Source organism: Candida pseudojiufengensis, assembly GCF_024610245.1.
Source record: "Candida pseudojiufengensis strain CBS 10847 chromosome Unknown scaffold11, whole genome shotgun sequence".
NCBI lineage: Eukaryota > Fungi > Ascomycota > Pichiomycetes > Serinales > Debaryomycetaceae > Lodderomyces > Lodderomyces pseudojiufengensis.
This window is the reverse complement of record NW_026261539.1, coordinates 170,749-193,564: the sequence shown is the minus strand read 5'-3', so window position 1 is coordinate 193,564 and position 22,816 is coordinate 170,749. Positions and strand designations below refer to the sequence as shown.

General features: G+C 25.5%; 7 protein-coding genes across 7 annotated transcripts; 1 reads left to right on the top strand and 6 right to left on the bottom strand. All coding sequences in view use genetic code 12, as the record gives it.

Moving 5' to 3' along the window:
- Nucleotides 1-126: 126 nt before the first annotated feature.
- KGF55_004832 (uncharacterized protein) lies at nt 127-3,117 on the bottom strand (the record flags this gene model as incomplete). Its single annotated transcript, XM_051759778.1, has 1 exon — nt 127-3,117. One exon carries the CDS (start codon nt 3,115-3,117, stop codon nt 127-129), a length of 2,991 nt encoding a protein of 996 aa, XP_051612426.1.
- A 169-nt stretch (nt 3,118-3,286) lies between these two features.
- Nucleotides 3,287-4,051, bottom strand: KGF55_004831 (uncharacterized protein; the record flags this gene model as incomplete). Its single annotated transcript, XM_051759777.1, has 1 exon — nt 3,287-4,051. The coding sequence occupies one exon, from the start codon at nt 4,049-4,051 to the stop codon at nt 3,287-3,289; it is 765 nt and encodes a 254-aa protein (XP_051612425.1).
- A 384-nt stretch (nt 4,052-4,435) lies between these two features.
- CYC1 (cytochrome c) lies at nt 4,436-4,771 on the bottom strand (the record flags this gene model as incomplete). The annotated part of the gene is made up of 1 exon (XM_051759776.1): nt 4,436-4,771. One exon carries the CDS (start codon nt 4,769-4,771, stop codon nt 4,436-4,438), a length of 336 nt encoding a protein of 111 aa, XP_051612424.1.
- Nucleotides 4,772-5,656: 885 nt separating this feature from the next.
- YOR1 (ATP-binding cassette transporter) lies at nt 5,657-9,907 on the bottom strand (the record flags this gene model as incomplete). Its single annotated transcript, XM_051759775.1, has 1 exon — nt 5,657-9,907. The coding sequence occupies one exon, from the start codon at nt 9,905-9,907 to the stop codon at nt 5,657-5,659; it is 4,251 nt and encodes a 1,416-aa protein (XP_051612423.1).
- Nucleotides 9,908-10,487: 580 nt separating this feature from the next.
- Nucleotides 10,488-10,970, bottom strand: KGF55_004828 (uncharacterized protein; the record flags this gene model as incomplete). The annotated part of the gene is made up of 1 exon (XM_051759774.1): nt 10,488-10,970. The coding sequence occupies one exon, from the start codon at nt 10,968-10,970 to the stop codon at nt 10,488-10,490; it is 483 nt and encodes a 160-aa protein (XP_051612422.1).
- Nucleotides 10,971-13,688: 2,718 nt separating this feature from the next.
- KRE30 (ATP-binding cassette family ATPase) lies at nt 13,689-15,518 on the bottom strand (the record flags this gene model as incomplete). Its single annotated transcript, XM_051759773.1, has 1 exon — nt 13,689-15,518. The coding sequence occupies one exon, from the start codon at nt 15,516-15,518 to the stop codon at nt 13,689-13,691; it is 1,830 nt and encodes a 609-aa protein (XP_051612421.1).
- A 652-nt stretch (nt 15,519-16,170) lies between these two features.
- Nucleotides 16,171-22,557, top strand: BLM3 (Blm3p; the record flags this gene model as incomplete). Its single annotated transcript, XM_051759771.1, has 1 exon — nt 16,171-22,557. One exon carries the CDS (start codon nt 16,171-16,173, stop codon nt 22,555-22,557), a length of 6,387 nt encoding a protein of 2,128 aa, XP_051612420.1.
- Nucleotides 22,558-22,816: the final 259 nt, after the last annotated feature.

The following is a 22,816-nucleotide window of genomic DNA, read 5'->3' as shown; positions in this document are numbered from 1 at the left end:
ATACATTTGTATTGTTTGTTTCAATGTATTAAACTGTATTATAAAATCAATTCGCAACCATGTATAATAATTCTTTGTTTGCACCCAAACTAATTAACAACAACAACAACCACTAAATGAACCTCATCAAGTTTTAAACAAAATAGCAGATAAAATATTATCAGGTATATTAGGAATATCTTCAAACATATTGTTAGCCAAATTAATTTCATTTATTTCAATCTTCTTTAATTTATTATTTAATATATTAAAATTAAATTTATTAAAAAAATTATTACTTAAATCAATAAATTTTAAACTTGATTTTCCTTGGTGATAAAATTCAATTTCAAATGTTTTGAAGTTTAATTTATTATTTGATAAATTTAATGATATTAATGAATTTGGTATTAAAATTTTATCAAATTTGTGAATTTTACATTGATTTAGTGTTAAAAATTGTAAATTTTTTGGTATTTGAAATTCAGTATTTAAAATCTCTTGAAATTCATTACTTGATAGATTTAAATTTTTTAAATTGGTAGGTAAATTATTCAAATCAGCTACGGATTTTAATTGATTATTTTGTAATTGTAACCATTCTAAATTTTCCAACTTCTCCAAGTCAATTTTATTTATAAAATTTGAATCACATTTAATTGATTTTATTGAGCAAGGAAAATCTTCAATTTTTAACTCTTCCAAACTATTAAATGATAAATCAATATTTTGTAAATTTTCAAAATTATTTAAATTCATTCTTGTTATTTTATTATTTGATAAATTTAAATTTTTTAATTTTAATAATTTTTCAAATATTTCAAACTTCGTGATTTCTGAATTCTGAATACTTAATTGTATAATTTGTCTTGGAAATTTAAATTGATTCCAATCTGTTTCTTTACATTCATCAAGAATTAATTTAGATAAATTATCACCAATAATTGAATTAATTTTTGTTTTTGAAACATTTAAATATGTTGTATTTGAATTTAATTCAATAGATGTAAGATTTGGATTATTTGATAAAATTAAATCTTTTACAGATAATTCACTTGCATTAATATCTGCCTCCAAACAATTTGAATCCATTCTTAAAATTTTCAAATTGGAATTTTTTATTAAAAAATTTATTTCATTCAGTTCTAAATTAACAATTTCTAATAATGATGGAAATGCCAACTTATGTATACCTTTCAATTTTACATTTATTAATTTTAAAATTTTTAAAGATGAAGGAAATCTAAATCTTTGAGTTATATAAATTGGAGAATTTATAACTTCCAATCTTAATAAATTTAAACAACTTGAAATTTTATCATTTAAATCTTGAACATCATCAATATTTTCAATTTTTAGCTTTAGGAGCTTACTTAAATTACAATTTTTTTTAATTTTCCATTTTCCCCCCATAATATAAAGAAATCTTAAACTATCGGGGAATGAACTTATATGAGAACTTATCATACAATCAATTAATTCTAATTTTTTTATATTTTTGGGGAAATTTAATTCTCTTGTTTGAATAAATGATAAATTTGATAAACTTAATGATGTTAATTGATTAAATTTTGAAAAATTTAAACATATACTATAAGATGAATTTAATTTTAAATTTTTAAATTCTAAAAAGCTTTTTGGATAATTATCTTTCCTTCCAATTAGTCTTGTTTCACCATTAATACATAATATTTTTAAATTTTTATTTAAATTAAATTTACTAAAATTTATATTATCAACATTATGTAATGAAATTTCTTTTAATGTGATTGGAAATTGATTAAAATCATTTAAATTTAAACCATTTGCAATTACTAATTTTTCTAAATTGTTGGGTAATTTTATGGACTTTATATCTTCAATTGGTCCAAATACATAACCATTTCCATAATGATGTAAACCAATAAATAAACCTAATGATTTTATTTTTTGATAAAATATATTATTTTCAATAATTAAATTAAATATAACTTTAATTTGATTAATATATGAAGTTGAAAATTTTATATATATGAAATTTATCTTATTAATTAACTTTGTTTGATTTAATTTAAAATATTTTAAAATTTGTAATAATATATTACATCCATTATTATTTAAAATTAAATCAATATATAAATCTAATTTGTTTATTGAATTTTTAAAAAATATATTAAAAATTTTATCAGGATTTAAAATATTTGTTGAAATATATATAATTTTTTCATTATTTAAATTTAGTTGCATCTGATCATCATCTTCATATCTTAATGATTTCGTTAATGCAATCTCTCTTGATAAATTATTATTACCAAAAAACAATTCATAATCCATTGAAATCCAATAATAAATTTTTTCAATTTTCAAAGAATCATCTTGAGTTGTACTATTTATAATTAATGGTGAATAACATGTTAAATTTTCATTATTTAAAAGTTTAAATTTTCTTATATTAGGTTTCATATTAAGTGTTTCACTAATTGGATTGAAAGTTTTATCTAAAAAATTATTATCAATAGTATTAAATTGTTTTGTATTAATTAATTCTGTTGATGTTTTTTCTTGTGGTTTTATTGTATTGAATCCTTGACAAATATGTGAGATTTTTGGTGGTGATGGTGTTTTACAATGTTCAATGTCTGAGGATCGAAGTAAGGTAAGACTGTTCGCAGCTTGATTTGATTTAATTTCTGGAAATTTCATTAATTTATCCTCAAATTTAGTTGGAGGCTTAATTTCAACTAGTTCACATGATTGAACTTCTGATTGATCAGTAGATTTTTCCTCCAATTGTGCTGTTGATCTTACTTCAAATTGTTCAATAGATTCAATTTGGTTTGATTCTGAATTTGCAGCATTATTTTGTATATCAGCTGATGCAAAACCGGTTTTTTCAAATGAGCTTGTAGCAGTTTTTAATTGCATATCAATACTATCATCTGTTGATTGAATAAGTTTATTACCTGTTGTATTTAAATCAATATCACTAAATTTTGCTGAATTAATCAATTCATTTTTAATATCAATTATATTATTTTGAGAACTAAGTGGCTTAATTGATGCTGATGAACCTGATGAATTTCTATTTGTTATTTGATCAACTACATGACCTGTCTCTGTCATTAACTCATGAATCTTGGCTGTAATTATAGATGTCATTCTGGAAGGAAATAGATTGGAAGTGGAAGTCAAATTGTAATGAAGATATTTTGGTTGTAAAAAATCTATTAAAATTCTAAAAATGTTTTGTTATGTAACAGAATTAAACTACCAAATGCAATATTTCGTAAAACATAATCTTCTGACACTCAAATAATGTCACTATATGCTAATCATAAAAATCATCATCATCATCATCATCATCCTGGTCATTATTTCTAATTGATTTCTTAGCAAACCTTAATCTTCTTGATTCTTGTAAATCTTCATCTTCATCATTAATAACTAATCTTTTATCATTTTCATTTATTGCTCCAAGATCAACTAATACTTTTTCCAAATCTTTTAAAGTTGTTGAATTCCCACCTAATTGAGTTAAAGTAATATATTGTTTTAAAACATTTTCATTATGATATATAATTAAAGTTGGACAATTTGTTTCAGGATAATTTTCAATACATCTTTGAGCAGGAATTTCACAAATTTTTAATTCAGGAAATTTTTTTGATAATTCTTGTAATAAAGAATTTAATAATCTACTTTGTAAATTTGATTGTAATGATAAATGGACTATTACATATGAATCTTTTGATGCTTTTGTTACTTCATCTTCATATTCATTTTTACTTATTGGTATTATAGAACCAAATTTTTTCTTTTCTGATAATTTCTTTATTTCATTAAATCGTTTCTGTTTATAAAAATTTAAAAATTCTTCATCTTCTTCATCTTCTAATTCATTTAATTCTTCTAAATCTTTATTTTCTAATCTATTTTCATACTGTTTTTTAACTGCTTCATCTAATGCTTCTTCTAATTGTTGTGTTGGAGATGGTGGTTTTTCTGGTATTACTCCATGAGCACGTAGTATATCATTCCATTCTGTGTCTTCATCTGGATTTACTTGTACTGAAATTTTAGGATCGTTATTCATTATGATACAATTGACAAGGTGTTTATGTATAGAATTGCAATAATCAAATTCATGTTTCGAATATTGCGGAATAATTCAAAACGGGTGTCATTTTTCAGTGACGAAGTCTTACTTTTCGTGACATTGCAAGATGAGATTATATCAAGCAACTCAACAACATGTCCATAAATCAAGAGATATTATACTACATCAATTATTAAACAAATTGGTTCTTTTTATTTAAAATTAATATATACAGAGTGTGGAAATCTTTCCTTTTGATTAAAAAAAAAAAAAGGTCTATTAAAATTGAAATTTTTTTTGCTTGTGAAATAAATATATTAATGAAAAAGTTGGTGATATAATCATGTACTTATGGTAAAATTCAAGTTCTAATAACTAAATTTAATCTGAAGTAGCTTTCTTTAAATAAGTAACTAAATCATTTCTATCTTTTGCTTTTTTCAAACCACCAAAAGCCATTTTAGTTCCTGGAATATATTTTTTTGGATTTTCTAAATAATCATGCATTGATTGTTCTTCCCAAGTAACTCCCTTTTTTTTGTTGGCATCAGTATATGAAAAACCTTCAGCTTGACCTGATTTTCTACCAAAAACACCATGTAAATTTGGTCCAACTTTATTTGGACCACCTTTTTCAACAGTATGACATTGTAAACATCTTGTTTTGAATAAAGTTGCACCTTTCTTTTCTGAACCTTTTTCGTATGGAGCTGGCATTGTTTTTTTATATGTAGTGAGTTAGTTTAGTTTAAGTTGAAAAATATAAATATAAAGAAAAGAAGAATTAGTTTATATATATTTATGTAGTATGTTTAATGATTATATTTTTTTCTATTCTACTTTTGCTAATTTTTATTTTATTTCAAACTGCAAAAATTTAATTGGTTTAAAATTTTCATAAATTTTTTTTTCACTAGTCTAATAGTAAAACAAGCACAATAACAATAACAAGATCAGTTCCAAATAAAGACTGAATAAGTAATTATACAGCTTATAGATAAATAGAGCAAAATACTCAAAAAAAAACACGCAGTAGAATTGGTGGTAGGCTCAGTTATGTATTGATGGCGGAATTCAATATATGTTAACTATAGACGAAAAATTAAAGTAACTATTCTATTCTCTCACAATACTTGTAAATGGAAGGTGTGTGTTGTTCTCAGATGTGAATAAAAATTAAATGACCTAAGTTTTAACTTGCGTTGTATCATTACGTGGCCACACTGTCGTACCAAACCACACTAGCCCTTTGTACAAAATTTACGTCCAGCTTAAACTTCAATCATCTCAAGAAATTTTACATTTTCCACGGGAATAACACTCCGTACTATTCCGTTCAACTGTTCGAGAAACGTCATATTTTAACTTTGTTGATTCAATTTGAATTATAATACTTCATACATTTAGTGTAATTATAATTTTGATTTCTTGCGATAATTGCGAGATATTAATTTACATCAATATATATATATAAATTGAATTGATCAAGTTTTTTGTATACTTTATAGAGGTAACTAAAGTTCTATCGACAGCAAATCCTACAAGTACTTATTTCATTAATCATGAACAAATCATATTCATTAAACATTCAATAATACATTTCTAAAAATCATTTTCATTAATATTTGCTTTATCACACATTGATCTAAAAATTCCATCTTTTTTATTAAATAATTTAAAAGGTTCACCTTTTTCAATAATTTCACCATTATCCATTACAATAATTCTATCATAATTTAATAAAGTTTTTAATCTATGAGCAATACAAATAACAGTACAATTTTTAAATTCTGATTTTATTGTTTTTTGAATCATTAAATCTGTTGATAAATCAACTGATGAACTTGCTTCATCTAATATTAATATCTTGGAATTTCTAACTAATGCTCTTGCTAATGTAATTAATTGTTTTTCACCTAATGAAAAATTATTTCCTTCATCATCAACTATTTGATCTAAATGAAATTTAAAATTTTTTGAAATTTCTTGAGAATTTAATTGTTGTTGTTGAAAAAATTGATCCTCACTTAAAAGTCCTGATCTATATAATGCTTTCCATAATGTACCATCTAAATGTTCATTAAAAGGATCTAAATTTTTTCTTATAGTACCTTGAAATAATACTGGTTCTTGAGGTATAATTGATAATTTTGATCTTAAATCATATAATCCCAATTTTGAAATATCAATTCCATCAATTTCAATTTTACCACTTTCTAATTCTGTAATTCTATATAATACATTCATTATTGAAGATTTTCCTGCTCCTGTTCTACCACATATTCCAATTTTTTCACCAGGATAAAAATTTATATTTAAATTTTTTAAAATTAATGGAGTATTTGATCTATATTTCATATAAACATTTTTAAAAGTTATATAACCAGATGATGGCCAATTTTGAGGTGATTTATTTTCATCAATTTCATAAGAAGATTCTTGAGGTAAATTAAATGCATAATCATATAATCTTTCAACTGAATTCATTTCATTTTCAACTGATGTCATTGATCTTATAGTTAATGATAATACTCCAACTAATTGAATAACATAATTTAACAAAAGCCCAGTTGATGAAGCACTAATATTAAATTGTCCAGTTATACAAAGTAAACAAATAATTAATGCAAAACATGAAGTAATCATATCTAAATGAACACATAACCAACGTTGAGTTGCAATTGATAAATAATAAGCTTCATTCATTTTATTTATAAAATAATCATTCTTTGTTATAAAATCTTGTTCAACTTTAAAAGATTTTATAGTTAACATACCAGTTAAAGTTTCATTAAAATTATTATAAACTAATGATCTTTGAGTTGATTCTAATCTTTTAATTTCTCTTGATGAACCTTGATAAAAATTAGCTAAAAATATAAATGCAAATATTAAAAATGGTACAGCAATTATAAAATATGGTAAATAACAACTACATAATATAATTATACCAATAATTAAAGCTAATGGGAATATGAATAATCTCATTTGTTCACCTAATTCATTATCTAAAGAATCTGTATCCTTAGTAAATCTATTTAATATTCTACCTAATGGTGTTATATCCATATATGACATTGGAGTATGTAAAATTTTATTAACAGCTTTTAAATTTAAAAAATTTGATGAACAATCTTGCATATATGCTAATATACTAAATTCAATTGCAGTAAAAATAACAGTTAAAAAAGCAAATATTATATAAAATATAATATAAAACAGGTCTGTTTTATTATTAAATTTTTTTTCCATCCAAAATGATAACCAAGTATTTGTAAAAACTTGACAAAATGTTGCTATAATAACAAAAATCAAAAATATGGGGATTGCAAATTTTCCCAATTTTCCACTTCCTAATTCAATATATTTTTTATAAATTGACCATGAAATTGCATTTGTTGCTCTTTCTTCATCTGATGTTGTTCTACCAGTTATACTTGAGTCTAGTTTTTCTAGATGTTGAGTGGATTGATTGAATGAGTTTAAATCTGATAAATCTTGGTCATCTTCTTCAAGGCTGCTCTTCTTCACTGTTCCCTGTGAATCTCCCCCATGTTCTATTAATTTTCTAAAATCTTTATTATCAATCATTAAATCATTTACAGTTCCAACATCAACTGATCCATTATTTACAAATACAACTTTATCTGCAAAATCCAATATACTTAATTGATGAGTAGCTAAAATAATAGTTTTATCACGTAACAAACCTTTAAATAAATGATTTACAATATGTCTTGCAACTTTTGAATCAACTGCAGAAATAACATCATCAAATAATAAACAATCAGCATCAGTATAACAAGCTCTTGCTAAATTTATTCTTGCCTTTTGACCACCAGATAAAGTAATACCTCTTTCACCAATTTCAGTTCTATCACCAGCTGGTAACATTGAAATATCATCTTCTAAAGCACATGCATACAAGACTTGTTTATATTTTTTTAAATTAAATGGTTTACCAAATATTATATTTTCTTTTATTGTTGCATTTTGAATCCATGGTGAAGAACATAATAAAATTTCAACTGATTTTTCAATTGATCCTTGAGATAATTTTATAAATCCTGCTAATGCATTTAATAATGTAGTTTTACCTGATCCTATTGGACCAGTTATTATAACTAATTCTTTATTTTTGATAGTTATATTAACATCAGATAAACCTAATGAGCTACCTTGAGTTGTAGTTGAATCCATATCATAAGTATCTGAATCCCAATTTTCTTTTTCTTCTTCTTTGGAACTGATTGTATGATGATTTTCCCAATAAAAATCTGCATGAGATACTTTTATTGCTATATCTTCATTTTTAAAATAATATTGATTCTTAGGATTAATTAAAATTTGATTTAATTCTTCATTAAATTCTTGTGCTGATAAAAATTCATTACATCTTTGAAATCCAATTAATGCATCTGCTCCAGTAGCTAATGCAATAGGTAATAACATTATAGCTTGAGCTAAAATTGCATATAATGATAATGAACTAAATACTTCTCCTGGACTTTTCATATTATTTGTTCCCCACATTGTTATAAATGAAATCATTGAAGTTAAAACAGGTAAAGTAACAGCATAAGCAGTTATAAAATTTCTTAAAACTTTTATAGTAAATAAATGATTCATTTCTTTATTTCTTATTTTTGATATTGCTAATTTATAAGCTTTTTCCCATGCATAAAATTTTATAATTTTTAAATTATTTAAAATTTCTCTCATTAATGAAACTCTTTCATCAGTATATTTAACAACTTTTTCTCTTGTTTTAAATAATACACTTGTTAATATCACACAAATAAATAATGAAATTATGAATAATCCAATACCAGCTAATGCTGCAACTCCCATATTTTTTATTAAAATAACAATAGATATTATAACTGGTATAGGAAAACAACAAATTAAAGGTTGGAAACCAATAGCTAAATCAATTCTTGATAAATCTGTACTCATTAAACTAGTAATTTTACCCACGGGGAATTTATATCTTGAATCATTATTTAATTTAAACAGTTTCATTAATAAAGCTTTTGTTAATATAGCTTTTGATTGAGCTCCACAAATCATTGCATTATGAAAAAAATGATTTAATAATAAACCATTTATAAATATTAATATAACTGATCCAATAGTTAATCCAATACCTCTATTATATGTAGTATATACTCCAAAATATTTATATTGAACAAAATCAATAATTTGACGAGTTATTAATGGTGAACAAGAAATACAAACAAATGCTAATGCTAAACAAATACATGAAAAAATATATTGTTTTTTAAAAGTAAGGAATAAAGCATAAGGTATAGCATATTTTGGCCAATTATATTGATCTTTTGAAATTATTGGATTTAAATTGTTTATAAATTTATCATACATATATTCAACTTTTAATTCAGGAGTTAATTTAAATAAATCTGAAGGATCTAATGTTCTCTTGTAACCAATTTTTAAAACAGAATATAACCACCAAAATCCCATACGATTTAATGGATTAGTTATATGCCATGGATAATCTTTTCTTTCATTTTCATTTGGTATTGGAGGAACATTTTTGCAAAATAACCATGAAAATAATCTTTTTTGATTAGTTAGTTCTGGTTGTGACTCTAATGTTGAGGATGATAATGACGAGGATGATGATTGATTGAATAGATGATGGTTCTGATAGTAATAATTTAGTTGCCGATTTTCTATTTCTTTTGAATTGTTTATATTGGTAGCATCCGGGTTTTGGTTATGATAACTTTCGGTAAATATATTATGCAGAGACTTATTATTATCATTATTGTCGTACATTGTACTTGATGATCGTAGATATGGATTGTTAGTTTTAGTAGTATGAAACATTTGGTAAAGCTTTTAATGAGTAATAGGGTATCAGTTGTGTTAATCGAAAAATTACAAGATTATAAGAAAATTGTTAATATTCGATACATTAATTGATATATATATTCCTTCTACAAATTATAAAATGATTATCTACATCTGTTCGAATAATAAAGTTTAAAGCACTCAAACTTAAATTTTTGATATGAAATAATTACTCTTGAACAGGGCTTCGATTGTAATTATTATTTCAAGTGAAACCCCAAGAATTTGTCGTGTTGCGAAAAGTATGTGTCGTTAAACAGAATATGTTTTGTCGTTTTTTTAAAAAAAATATTTTTGTCGTTTTGCAAAACAGTTTTGGTCGTCTTTCAAACTCCATAACTCGAAAAAAAATCGATTTATTTCTACAAAAGTATACTACTCCATGTAGAAGTTACCATTGAATTAATTATAATTCATAGCTAGATAAAGAGTAAAAAGATTTTTAAAAGGTAAGGTGTTCTCCTAAATCTTTAAGTCTCAGAAATAGTCCTGTGATGGATGTTCTTTTTTTAATTAGAAGACAACATTGTATTCAACAACAAATGGCACGAACGGCTTAAGAACAATTTGGTTCCCTTGGAGCTTTTAATTTCATAAGCCATTCTCTAAATTTTTCATTTTCCTGCTCAAATATTTCCAAGTATTCACCAAATTTTGCTAAATATTCTCTATATTGATCTGAATCTTCACCAAATATCCTAAGAATCCTATATTTTCTTTTAAAATTTGCAATATAATTCCAGTTAATATCGCTTGTAAAATTTTTTGGAGGATGATTTAAGGGACAAGTTAAAATTGTTTCAGAATCATCATAATCTCTTAATTTTAACCAATATAATTCATCATCAGTTAACCATAATTTATCATCAATTTCTTCAAATAAACCTCCACATTCAATAAATGAAACATATTCAGGTTTTATATCTTTTGGATATACTGAAAATTTTGAATTTATTGTACCATCTGTTTCTTCATATGAATATTTAATTTGACTTTCTACTTTAACTGTAGAATTCTTTAATGGTAAATAATTTGGCATTCTAGTTTTTGATTTAAAATTCTCTTTGAATGTTTATCGAAGGATAAGAATTTTTAATTTATAAATTTAATTTAATTGGCTTAGTTGGTAATTTGATTCACTTACTAATACATTGTTTTTACATAGTAGGTCACAATACTTACCATTTTGCAATCATTTGGTTTTTCTCATATCAATTTACAGCAAAATTCAAACGACTTCATTTCAATAAACTAGGTATCAACAAAATCAACTATCATTTTTGGATTTGGTTTTACAATGTTTTCCAATTCTTTGCCATGAAACTCTTTTTTTGTGCTATTCAAAAATTTTGCAGATCAATCATGTAAATTCGCATTATCGACTGAACTTTTGATCGGAGTCGAATCCAAAAATTGTTTGGACATTGGACTCAAAGAAAGATTGCATGAGACGAAATGCTTCTTCTGTCATACGAGTTCGTCTTGTTCAATCTTTGAAAGTATGATTTGGAAAACGACAAAAAGACATTTAAAGAAACAAACGAGACATTTCAAAAAGGACAAACTATACTATTGTAAACGAACGACAAAAGTTTCACTATACGACAAAGTTCTGCGGTATTACTGTATTTTAATATATTATAATTGTTTGTCTGTTTCACCCCATTAGCTTATCTATATTGCTTTTATTTTTATTATTGTTTCCTTTGTAAAATTTATTACTTGAATTACTGCAAAAATATTTTATTTTAATTGCCGAAAATAATAAATAATAAAATTTGACACAAATTCAAAACATTAAATTTTAAATAAATTATCTTAAAGGGGAAATTTAAATCAAACATTTTAAAACCTCATACATTTCAATTAGTTGATGTAATAGATCTACAACAGCTCATAATTCAAATCCCAGTAAAATATAAACATTTATGCAATAAATATGTCTAAATTAATGCAACTGAAAAAAAAATTTAATAGATTTAAGTTACTTTACATTTCCTATCTGCTCGGGGAAATAACTCATCCACCAAATTACTAATCAAATTTAAATTCGTTTCATTTAAATGGAAGGTAGAATTAATAATGATCGTCGATTCTTTAAACTTGATAAAATTGCTAGTGTGAGCATTAACTAGATTGAGAATTTTCAAAAGATTTAGTTTGAATTAAACTTTAGACTATTTTGAAGACCAATCTATATTTTAGATATATTATAATTATCAGCCCATTTTCAAATTACCAATTCAAGCATATATACTCCAACATTCTATTACATCGTGAGTGGCTTGGTACTGAATAAAAAGCACTTTAAAATATCGATTTATGAAATTCAAATACAATTCGTCATTTTGGGGAAAATTTTGATAAGCCCTGTTTTATCTTTTTTGATAAATTGACGTCTTATTAAATTTGAAGCCCGAAACAGCGATCCACAGTGAGGGGTTCATAACCATTTTTTTTTTGATAGATAAGTAAGATTGATAAAGTAAGTTTTAAACTGACTAATACAGCAGAAGGTACCGTCTTGTTTCTAAGGGTGAACATTAAAAACGTTTGGGGTTCTGACGTAATGTTCTATAAATTGTTGTAGCATTTGTATTATACCATAAAATACTTTTTTGTAGATTATAAGAATTGAAATTTTGACAAAAGTAATTCTTTTTCGGATAAATATTTTGTCTACAAATAAACTTCGAAATTTGACACAAAAAAGGAGAAAATGAAACAAGAAGTTTATTTACTATCAAAATAATAATTTATCCTTTTTGTTTTTAAATTAGGAAATTTTTAAATCAAATTTTAAAGTTTTTTAATGTAGGCTATATCAATATTCGAAATAGAATTTAAATACGATTTTAACTTTAAAAAAGTGGGGCAAAATGATTAGTATTTTGGGAATGATCTTTAATTTCAAATTCTTTTACTTTAGAACATTTTGATCTTATTGCAATGCTCGAAATTTGATACAATTTCCGAAGGGATAATTAAATTATAACCACACCAAAGGATATTTATGTAATTCAGAAGATTGTAGTACTTTTCTTTGAGACTAATGAAATACTTTCCACGTAATGAATTATAGTAAAATCTTTTTGTATTGTTTTGAAATTTGAAACAAATTATTTGAAAATTTTTTGTAAAATTTGAGTACGTTTTTCTCAAATAATGTTTTCATAATTGAGTATAATAAGTTACAACTTCCCTATAATTTAATTCTTTTATCATTTGATAAAACAAGGTATTTGCTAAGCATTCGAGTTGTTTTTGTCCCTAATTGTACAGTCATTGCCAAATAGACGGGAATAACGACTAATAATACAGCGATATGATGGGAATGTCGCAAGATTAATACGATTTTGGAGTACAATATCCAGTACGAAGATTATTCAAATAGCATTAGGACTAATATTTTGCACGCCACTTTAGTTTTGTAAAATGGGCGTGTGGCGTAGTTGGTAGCGCGTTCCCTTAGCATGGGAAAGGTCATGAGTTCGATTCTTATCTCGTCCATACTCTTTAACAAATTAATGTTTTTGCTCAAAAGTTTTTTTTTTTTTTTTTTTTCACCAGTTTTAGGACACAATTAGTTCTTTGACTTATTGCTCAAACTTACTTCATCTATAGCAATGTTTGGATATTCATTCGAATTCTTTCAAATTATTATTGTACTCAAAAACAAGAAACTTAAAATATTATTAATCTATAAATTATACACCCAAACTTTCATCCAACTAAGAATAAATAAATTTGAAAAATTTTAAAGAACAACTTTTTCAGCCAATGATTTTTTATAATCTAATATAGAACCATCCCATCTTGTAGCTGTTTTATTTTCAATAACAAAAATGTCTTTTGCAACTTTATCCAATAATCTAAAATCATGTGAAACAACAACAACACCACCATTAAAAGCATTTATTGCATCAGCTAATGAATCAATTGTTGATAAATCTAAACCATTTGTTGGTTCATCTAATAAAATTAAATTTGGAGCTTCTAATGCTAATAATGCAAAAACAACTCTTGATCTTTGACCTTCAGATAATGTTGCCATTTGAGCAGTTTGTGCTTCACCACTTAAACCATAACGACCTAATTGACCTCTCCAATATTGATAATCTTGAGATATACTTGAAAATTTATCACGAACAAATTCTAAAGGAGTTTTTGTTAAATCTAATTGATCTGCTGAATGTTGTGAATAAACTCCTAATTTTATATGTGTATGTTTTATAACTCTTCCCTTTTGAGGACTTAATTTACCTTGAAATAAATTTAATAAAGTAGATTTACCAACACCATTTGGTCCAACTAATGCAACTCTTGAATCCATATCAATACCTATATCTAAATGTTCATAAAGATTATCTTTTTCTTCACCTGAATATGAAAATGACATATCATCAAATGCTAAAACTGGTGGTGGTAATTTTTCAACATCTGGAAATTTAAAAGTAAAAACTTTATCTGGAACAACTGGTTGAATTAAACCATCTGCTTCCATTTTATCTAATATTTTTTGTCTTGATTTTGCTTGTTTAACTAAATTAGCATAAGTACCAGCTGATGCAATAAATTTTTTAATATGAGCAATTTCTTCTTGTTGTTTATTATATTGTTTCATTTGATTAGTTTCTAATTCAGCTCTTGTTTTAACATAAGAATCATAATTACCACCATATAATTGTAATTGTTTTAATCTCATATCAATCATATTAGTACAAACACCATTAAGGAAATCTTGTGAATGAGAAACTAATATTAAAGTTCGATCATATCTTTTCATATATTCTTCTAACCAAACACATGCTGCTAAATCTAAATGAGCAGTTGGATCATCTAATAATAATAATGTTGGTTTAACAAATAATGCCTTGGCTAAAGCTACACGCATTCTCCAACCACCAGACATATCTCTTGTTCTTTTTTTAATTGTAATTGCATTAAAACCTAAACCAGTTAATATAATTGCTGCTCTTGATTCAAAAGTTGAAGGATCCATTTCATCAATTTTTTCATAAAGACCTTCTAAAGCAGGACATTCTGGACCTTCTTTAACAATTAATTCTTCAATTAAATCTTCAATTCTTTTCATTTCATGTTCTGCTTCTCTTACAACATATTCTAAAGCAGAAAAATCAGTTGGATCAGCTGGTTCATTTAATAAATAAATATCAATATGTTCAGGAATTGGAAATTCTCTTGCTGCAATTGATTTTAATAATGTAGATTTACCACAACCATTTTCTCCTAATAAACCATAATGACGACCATAATTTAATTCTAATGTAGAATCTTGAATTAATACTTTACCATGAAATAATAATGAAACTGAAGATAATTTAATATCTCTTGAAGTTTTTAAAGAATCTAAAACTCCTGTAGTAACTCTATCAGATAATCCATGTTCATCAGTTTGTAATTTTAATTTTGCAACTTGTTCACTTGCATCTTCAATTTCATCTTCTTCTGCATCTTTTTCTGCTTGTTTCTTGGTTTTTTTAATACTTTTACCTTCTGCTGCCTTTTTGGCTTCTCTTTCTAAACGTTTCTGTTCTCTCTTGGCTTTTGATGCTGAAACTGACATAGTAAATTATGTTTGCTTGAAAGTTAAGTAGAATTTGATGTAAGATTATTTTAAATTGATTAAAAGAGAAGAGAAAATGAAAAATTGAAAAATTATTAATTTTTTGTAACAGAAAGAGAAAAAGGAAATAAGAGCGGCTTGTGTCTTTTTTGTATGTCAGGACACTACTTTTTAATTTTTGTGTAAGTTTGACAGAAATGATTTGACCTAACTCAACTGATACATAATTGAAACAAGTTATCAACTCTATCAAGAAGAATTTGGGAAAACTAGAGTAGATGAATTACAGGGAGACATTATTTGACTATTCAAGCTTGCAGATAAACAGAAATGTAAGGTTGTCGATGCATATATTAAAGCATGACCAGTATCATTGAAATTAGCCGATTTTGCCTTCAATTGATTCATGACATACTTGTAATGTATGAACGAGTGCAAATGAAACACTCTATGTTAATTGCACTAGTATCAGCTCTAGTGGTCTACTGCTTATAACTACTTACTAATACTTCATTATATATAATATCGCCACTAAAATAAATTTTCTTTTTTATTTTGTCTAATTGTATTACGACTATTATTTTTGCAACATATTTTCAGGTACATTTAACTTACTAACTTATTTATCCCAATATTACAACACACCAAAACGATGGCGTCTCCCAATAAACCAACCAAAAAGGGAGTTAGTCAATCAGATGATACAGGACCAAAAGATATCGATGTATCATCACCAATTCCAATTAAAAGTTTAAATGCATTCAAAAATCAAGATCAATTCAAGTTTGATAATAATGGTTATACATCATTCGATTCGAGATCATTCACACCAAATACATGGGGATCAGTTCAAAATCATCTTACAAGAAGACCATCATATAATACTTTAGTATCATCAAGAGAAAAACATTATAATTTAGATTATCCAAAAGATTCAAATGAATTATTAAAATTACAATTAGATCCAACATCCAGGTTTTTTGCAAGATCTAGACCAAGAACTTTAAATTTACCTTCTTTATTACCTTATAAAATTGAAAATCCAGAAGAACAAGCAAAATTTTTAAGTCATATAGTTTCACATTTATATATTGCCATTAAATCTTTAGATATTCAAGGATCATTATCTATTAGTGCAAAGGATTTAGCAGCATTAAAAGATTCAATCTCAGATGTTGATATAGCATTAGAAACCACTTTATTTGAAATGAACAATACAGAAGAAGAAGAAATCGTGGAAGAGATTGATAGTTCTGATGAAGAGATGGATAGTTCTGATGATGAAGAAGTAGTAGAAGATGATTCAGATGAAGATGATAAAGATGCAACTAATCAACACAAAAAATCACCAAAATCAGCAGCAGTTGTAAGTGTTAGAACATGGACTCATGAATTGTTAATTTGGATGAAAATGAAATATGATATGCCTTTAAGTTTAAGAGTTAATTTATCAAAAGTATACTATGCATTATGTCTTTGTCGAGGCCAACATGTTAATGTAAAAACATATGTTCGAGTATTTGAATTATTAACAAGTGATCAAAAATTATTAGCTGATGCTGGATTGAAATTATCTTGGGTTGAATTATATGAAGAATTTCAAAATTTATTCCCTTCACCAATACATGCAATGGAAAAAAAAGATCAAAAATATTTATCAAAATTAGCATCAAGAGCATCTAGATTTTATGATCCAAAAAGTTTACCTGAAATATTTGCAAAATTAGGTAATAATTTTTCTCCATCAGTTTCGGCATTAACTATTTCAGCATTTCCTTTATTACCAACAACTTTTGGTAATGGTGTTAATGATATTTATGATATTCGACATTATATTGAACCATTATTTCATATGTGGTTAAAATTGAATAAAAATAAAGATTTAGAAGATCAAATAACGTGTAGATTAGGAATAATAGCAATGGAAACATTAATTAAATTAAATGATGAACCCATATTGTTAGGAAAATTTGGAATTTTCACTAAAGATCAAATGGAATTTTTATTTAATGATTTATTGAATAGTTTAGGTATAAGAATTCTGAAATTTTCATCAAAAAAAGTAAAATATTTTCATGGATTTGCTTCAACTATAGTATTTTCAATAACTGAATCACAAGCTGAAATAATAGATTATATAAGGTCACTTATAAATGCAATTGAAAGTTATGTTCATCCTTCAAATTCAGGTGATTGGACAAGACCAATTTCAAAATTCATACTTGCTATAATTTATCAATTTCATAAAAGATATAATATGGAAAATGAAATTGATGGGTTACTTTATAAAATTTCTGTTAAATTAAGCTCAACTACTGTTCACGAATTTGTTAAAATCATGCTTCCTATTGTTAAAATTGGTATACAATCGAAAAAAAGTGATGCTTCTGGAGATTATCTTTCAGCTTTAAATCTTTTATCATTATTAGATTCTGAATATGTTTTGGAAAATACTTTATTAGATATATATGAATCTTTGGAAGGTGTAATATCAACACATAGAGTATTGAATGCATTACGTATGATTGATTCCTTAGCTAGACCACTTGTTTCAACACCAGTATTCAGAGTTCATTTAACAAGAATTTTACTGTTGATAATTCCAGGAATTGATTCAAATGATTTAGTAAAAACATTACAAACTTTAGAAGTGTTTTCAGCTATTGCTAATTTCACTCCAATATATAATTTAAATGAATATGAAGATACTTCATTAGCAATGGAATTCACTCAAAATCATATAGAATATCTTCAAAGAAAAATATACAATAATGATGAAATTTTTGAATATGATAAAAATTTAGAAATTGAAGCTTTAAAATCATCAACATCAGCTTTTAAAGATATTTTTAAATCACTAGCACAAAGAGTACCTCCATTATTAGAAAATTTACCTGATCCTGCTAAAAGTTCAGGTTTAGAAAAAGATTTAGCTATTTCATTACCAAAATTTTTTTATGTCATATTTGAATCAATGTCAGATGAAATTTTTAAAATATTTAAAGATGAATTATTTGAATTTGTATTTAATAATGTACATCATTTAATAGCTATAACAGTTGGAGAACTTTGTGGTGCAATAATTAAAAGAGATCCTAAATCTTTTAAATTAAATGCAACCATTTTAATGGAAAAAATTAGAGACGAAATTGATGAAAATGGTGCAGGTACTTCCAGAAGTATTGAAGTTGCTCCAAGAGATCAAGCATTATATTGGTATTTAACGATTTTTAAATATTGTGCTGGTAATGCTGGCTCACAATTAGTTAAAATGCCAGAATTAAAAGAATTTTCATTTTATTTAATGGATCATATTGAAGGTGCTTGTGTTTCAGTTGCAACTTCTTTAGTATTTCATATTTTACAAAATGTAACTAAAATAAGAGTTAAAGAAAGTAGATTAATATCACCTGAATATGAAACAAAACATGGAATTACTGAAAAATGTTGGGGTGGATTTTGGGATTCTAAAACTAGATTTGAAAATATAAGATTTGATTGGTTTGTTCCAACTGAAGTTGAAGTTCAATTTGCTTATAAATTTTTTAATGATCATGTTATGAAATGTATTGAAAATATAATGAATTTAATGAAAAATTATGAAAATAACCCACAACCAAATAATTCAATTGTATTACTTGATTCAATTAGGAAAAATTTATTATATTTTAATAATTCATTAAGTGGTGTTGCATTTTTGTTAGATCCTTCATTTGAAGAAGATATACCTATTTTAAATCATGAAAATGAAACAATTCAACAAAGACTTTCATTATTAAATAAAATTAGAAATTCAGTATGTTCTACTCAAAAGGATACAACATATGAAGAAAAACAAAAAGTTAGTGGAGATATTCAAAAAGTAATAGAAGAATTGAAAAGTGAAGATCTTTTAGAATATATAACAGGATTTGAAAATTTAGGAGAAATTGAGGAATCACCAAAACCTAAATCACCATTGAAATCAGCTCCTAAATCAGCTATTCAAAAAGAACTTACTCCTGTATCTGGTAGAGAAACACCAAGTATTGAAGGAGTTCAAATGTCTTCTACAAATCCTGCAATAACATTTAGAGAAAAAAGTTTATATACTTCAAGTTACTTTTTTGGAAATACTAAAGATAAAAAATTTAATGATTTATATATGAAAATACATAAAACAAGATATTTAGTGGGGAAAAGTTTACATTATATTTGTAAATTCTTATTAGCCAATTTTCATGATAATACAAGAGTTTTTAAAAATTTATTAAATACAATAAATGTATGGATTTCTGATGTTGGAAGAGAAAGACTTCATCATTCAAGTAATGCAGAAATTGATTATGGATATGTTAGTTTTCTTCAAACAATTAATCGAATAAGAAAACCATTTACAAGAATTGCTATTGGTGCAAGATTAGAATCATATCATCAATCAAGATTATCATTACATGCTACAGCTAGATCTGAAACTGGTTTAGATCGTGTTTTAGTCGAAGATGTTATTAATCTTTCTGGGTCAACTTATTCCACTATTTCATCGAGTGCTCAAAAAGTTTTATTGGACTGTATGAGAAGAATTAGTGGGTCTTATAGTCATATAGTCAGATCAACCACGCGAAATCTTACCAAAGCTTTAGAAGCAAATGATGATAAGAAAATTGAAAGTATTTTAAAAGTTCTTAATCTTAAAAGAATTAAATATAAATTAAGCAATGATTATATTAATGTTCAAAAATATATTGATTTATTAGAACGTTGTTTAAAAATTGATGAACCAAAAGTTCATAAAGTTTGTCAAAGTTTATTTGATGGGATTTGTAAAAACATAACTACTCCTAGTTATACATGTATTATAGATCATGATGCAATAGATTTAATACGACCACCTGATGAATATATTGATTTAGAAATTAAAGCAGTTCAATTAGCAAAAGATAAAAAAAGAAAATTATATTTTGATAAATTAAAAAAATTAGAAGATAAAATTATAGAAGATGATAAACCAAATTTACATTGGAAAATTTCATTACTGAATCAAGAATTTTTAGTTAATTTACAACTGCATTTAGATATTCAATTACGTGGTGATATTTTGGAGAAGCTATTTCATCAAGCTGGTAGTGGACATCCAATTATTTCAAGACAAGCATTACATGGAATTACTAAATTAATTGATAAACTTGAAGTTTTAAGTTCTTTCAAATATGACTTGAATAATGCTTATGATTTAAACTTTATACCTGATAAAGATTTAAAGATCGATACTACAGGATCTTTTACCTCAAAATGGTTTAAGGAAATGAGTGATGAAAATCCTGAATATTATATTGATACAAAACCAAATTCAGGTTGGTTATTTTGGGGTGATCATATAATAGCCGCATCTGCAAAACCAAATTATAAATGGGATATTCAGGAACAAGATAATGTCGCTCTTGCGAGATTTGGTTTACTTATTGATAAAGAATGGTTTTTAAAAATTGTTAAAATGTGGGTTGCAGAAGCTGAAAATAATAATGCTTTTCAAATCATTGATGTACAAGTTACAAGTACATTAATTTATTTAATTTCAAATGATTATACTCCAAATTTTTCATATTCTGATTTATTATCAATTATTGATGAAATTTATGAACCTGAAGAAAAAAGTGCTCATATTATAACTTGTGAATTATTTGCTGGTATATTATTAGCTTCAAAAGAAACAGCACCAAAATATTGGGATGAACGTGATGAATTTATAATTAAATACCTCAGAAGAATTTTTGAAAATGATATATCACCAGGAACTCAAGCTACTTGGGCTGTATTTTGTTTTTGGGTACCTTCACATATTGATTATAGAAGATTTAAAAAAGTTATTGATGAAATATTAAATTTTAAATTAGATCCAAATTCTGATCATGCTTTTAAAGATACTGCTAGAATAAGTTATATTAAGGGAATCTTAAGTACTATATCTTGGAGATATCCACATTCAGATACGATTTTAGATGGTTGTATTGAGAACATAAATCATAAATATAATACAGTTCGAGCTGAAATTGGTGGATTGTTAAGTACTATTTCTCAAAATTATTATATGGATGGGTATCAAGACTCTGAAACTTTCATTAATTCAACTGAATTAATACAAGATAATAAATTATTACAAATAATACCGAAATTATTTGAAAAAGTTGAACAACATAGATTGGAAGTTATGGGTAAAACACCTCAAGAAATTTTAACTTCTGATTATATATATCTGGCTACAACTATATTGAAATGGTTAAGGACAACTTTACATATGAACGTTTCAGTAGTACTACAAAGATTTGCATCTTCATTAATAGTTCCATTTTTATTAGAACTTATTAATATGAAAGAAGTTTGTCAATTAGGAAATATTGATCCAATTACAGTATTAAAATATGTAAGTCAAATCACATATACCAAAAATGAACTTAATAATGTTCTTGAAATGTTGAATCAATACTCCAAAAAAGAATTAAATATAGTTCAATCAATAGTTATTGGTGAATTCACAGAAACTGTATTTTTCAAAAATTTATTTAATTTATCAAAAATTCAAAGAGAAAAAATTATAGATATAACAGTTTCATTACTTTATAGTAAACATTTGGAAGTAAGAGAAGCAGAAGCAGAAACTTTATCAGGTTTAATCCATATGTTACCAGATGATACAGTAGTTCCAAAATTTATTAAAATTTTTTCAATTCAATTAGAAACAACAAGATCAAAATATAAAAGAAATTTTAAAGAAATACCTAATGAAGAAATGATTAAATTACATGGTTCAACTTTAGGTTTAGGTGCATTAGTTCATGCTTTTTCATTTGCTTCTCCTCCTCCAAAATGGGTACCTGATGTTTTAACTACAATTGCAGATAATGCAACTGGTATATCTGGTGTAGTTGGTAAAGCTGGTAAAAATATATTAGCTAGATTTAGAAAAGATCGTCAAGATTCTTGGCATATTGACAGTCATGTATTTAATGAAGAGCATTTATTGGCTTTAGAAGGAGTACTTTTCCGTAGTTATTTTGTATAGTTTACATTGGATGTTAATGTATATTGGTAACGAATTATTTAACGAAGAGCAAAAAAGATAATGAATTTGATTTAACGAGTTATTATTTATTACAACCAGTAGCTTAATATCTTTACCTTCAAATCACTTGTGAGAATCAGAAGTAATTCAGATAGATACTCTTGCACTGCAGAAGCTCATTTATGATATTGTTGGACAAATGTGCACTGCGGTATCTCATTTATGATACTGTTCGATAAATGTATCATGGTAAGATTAA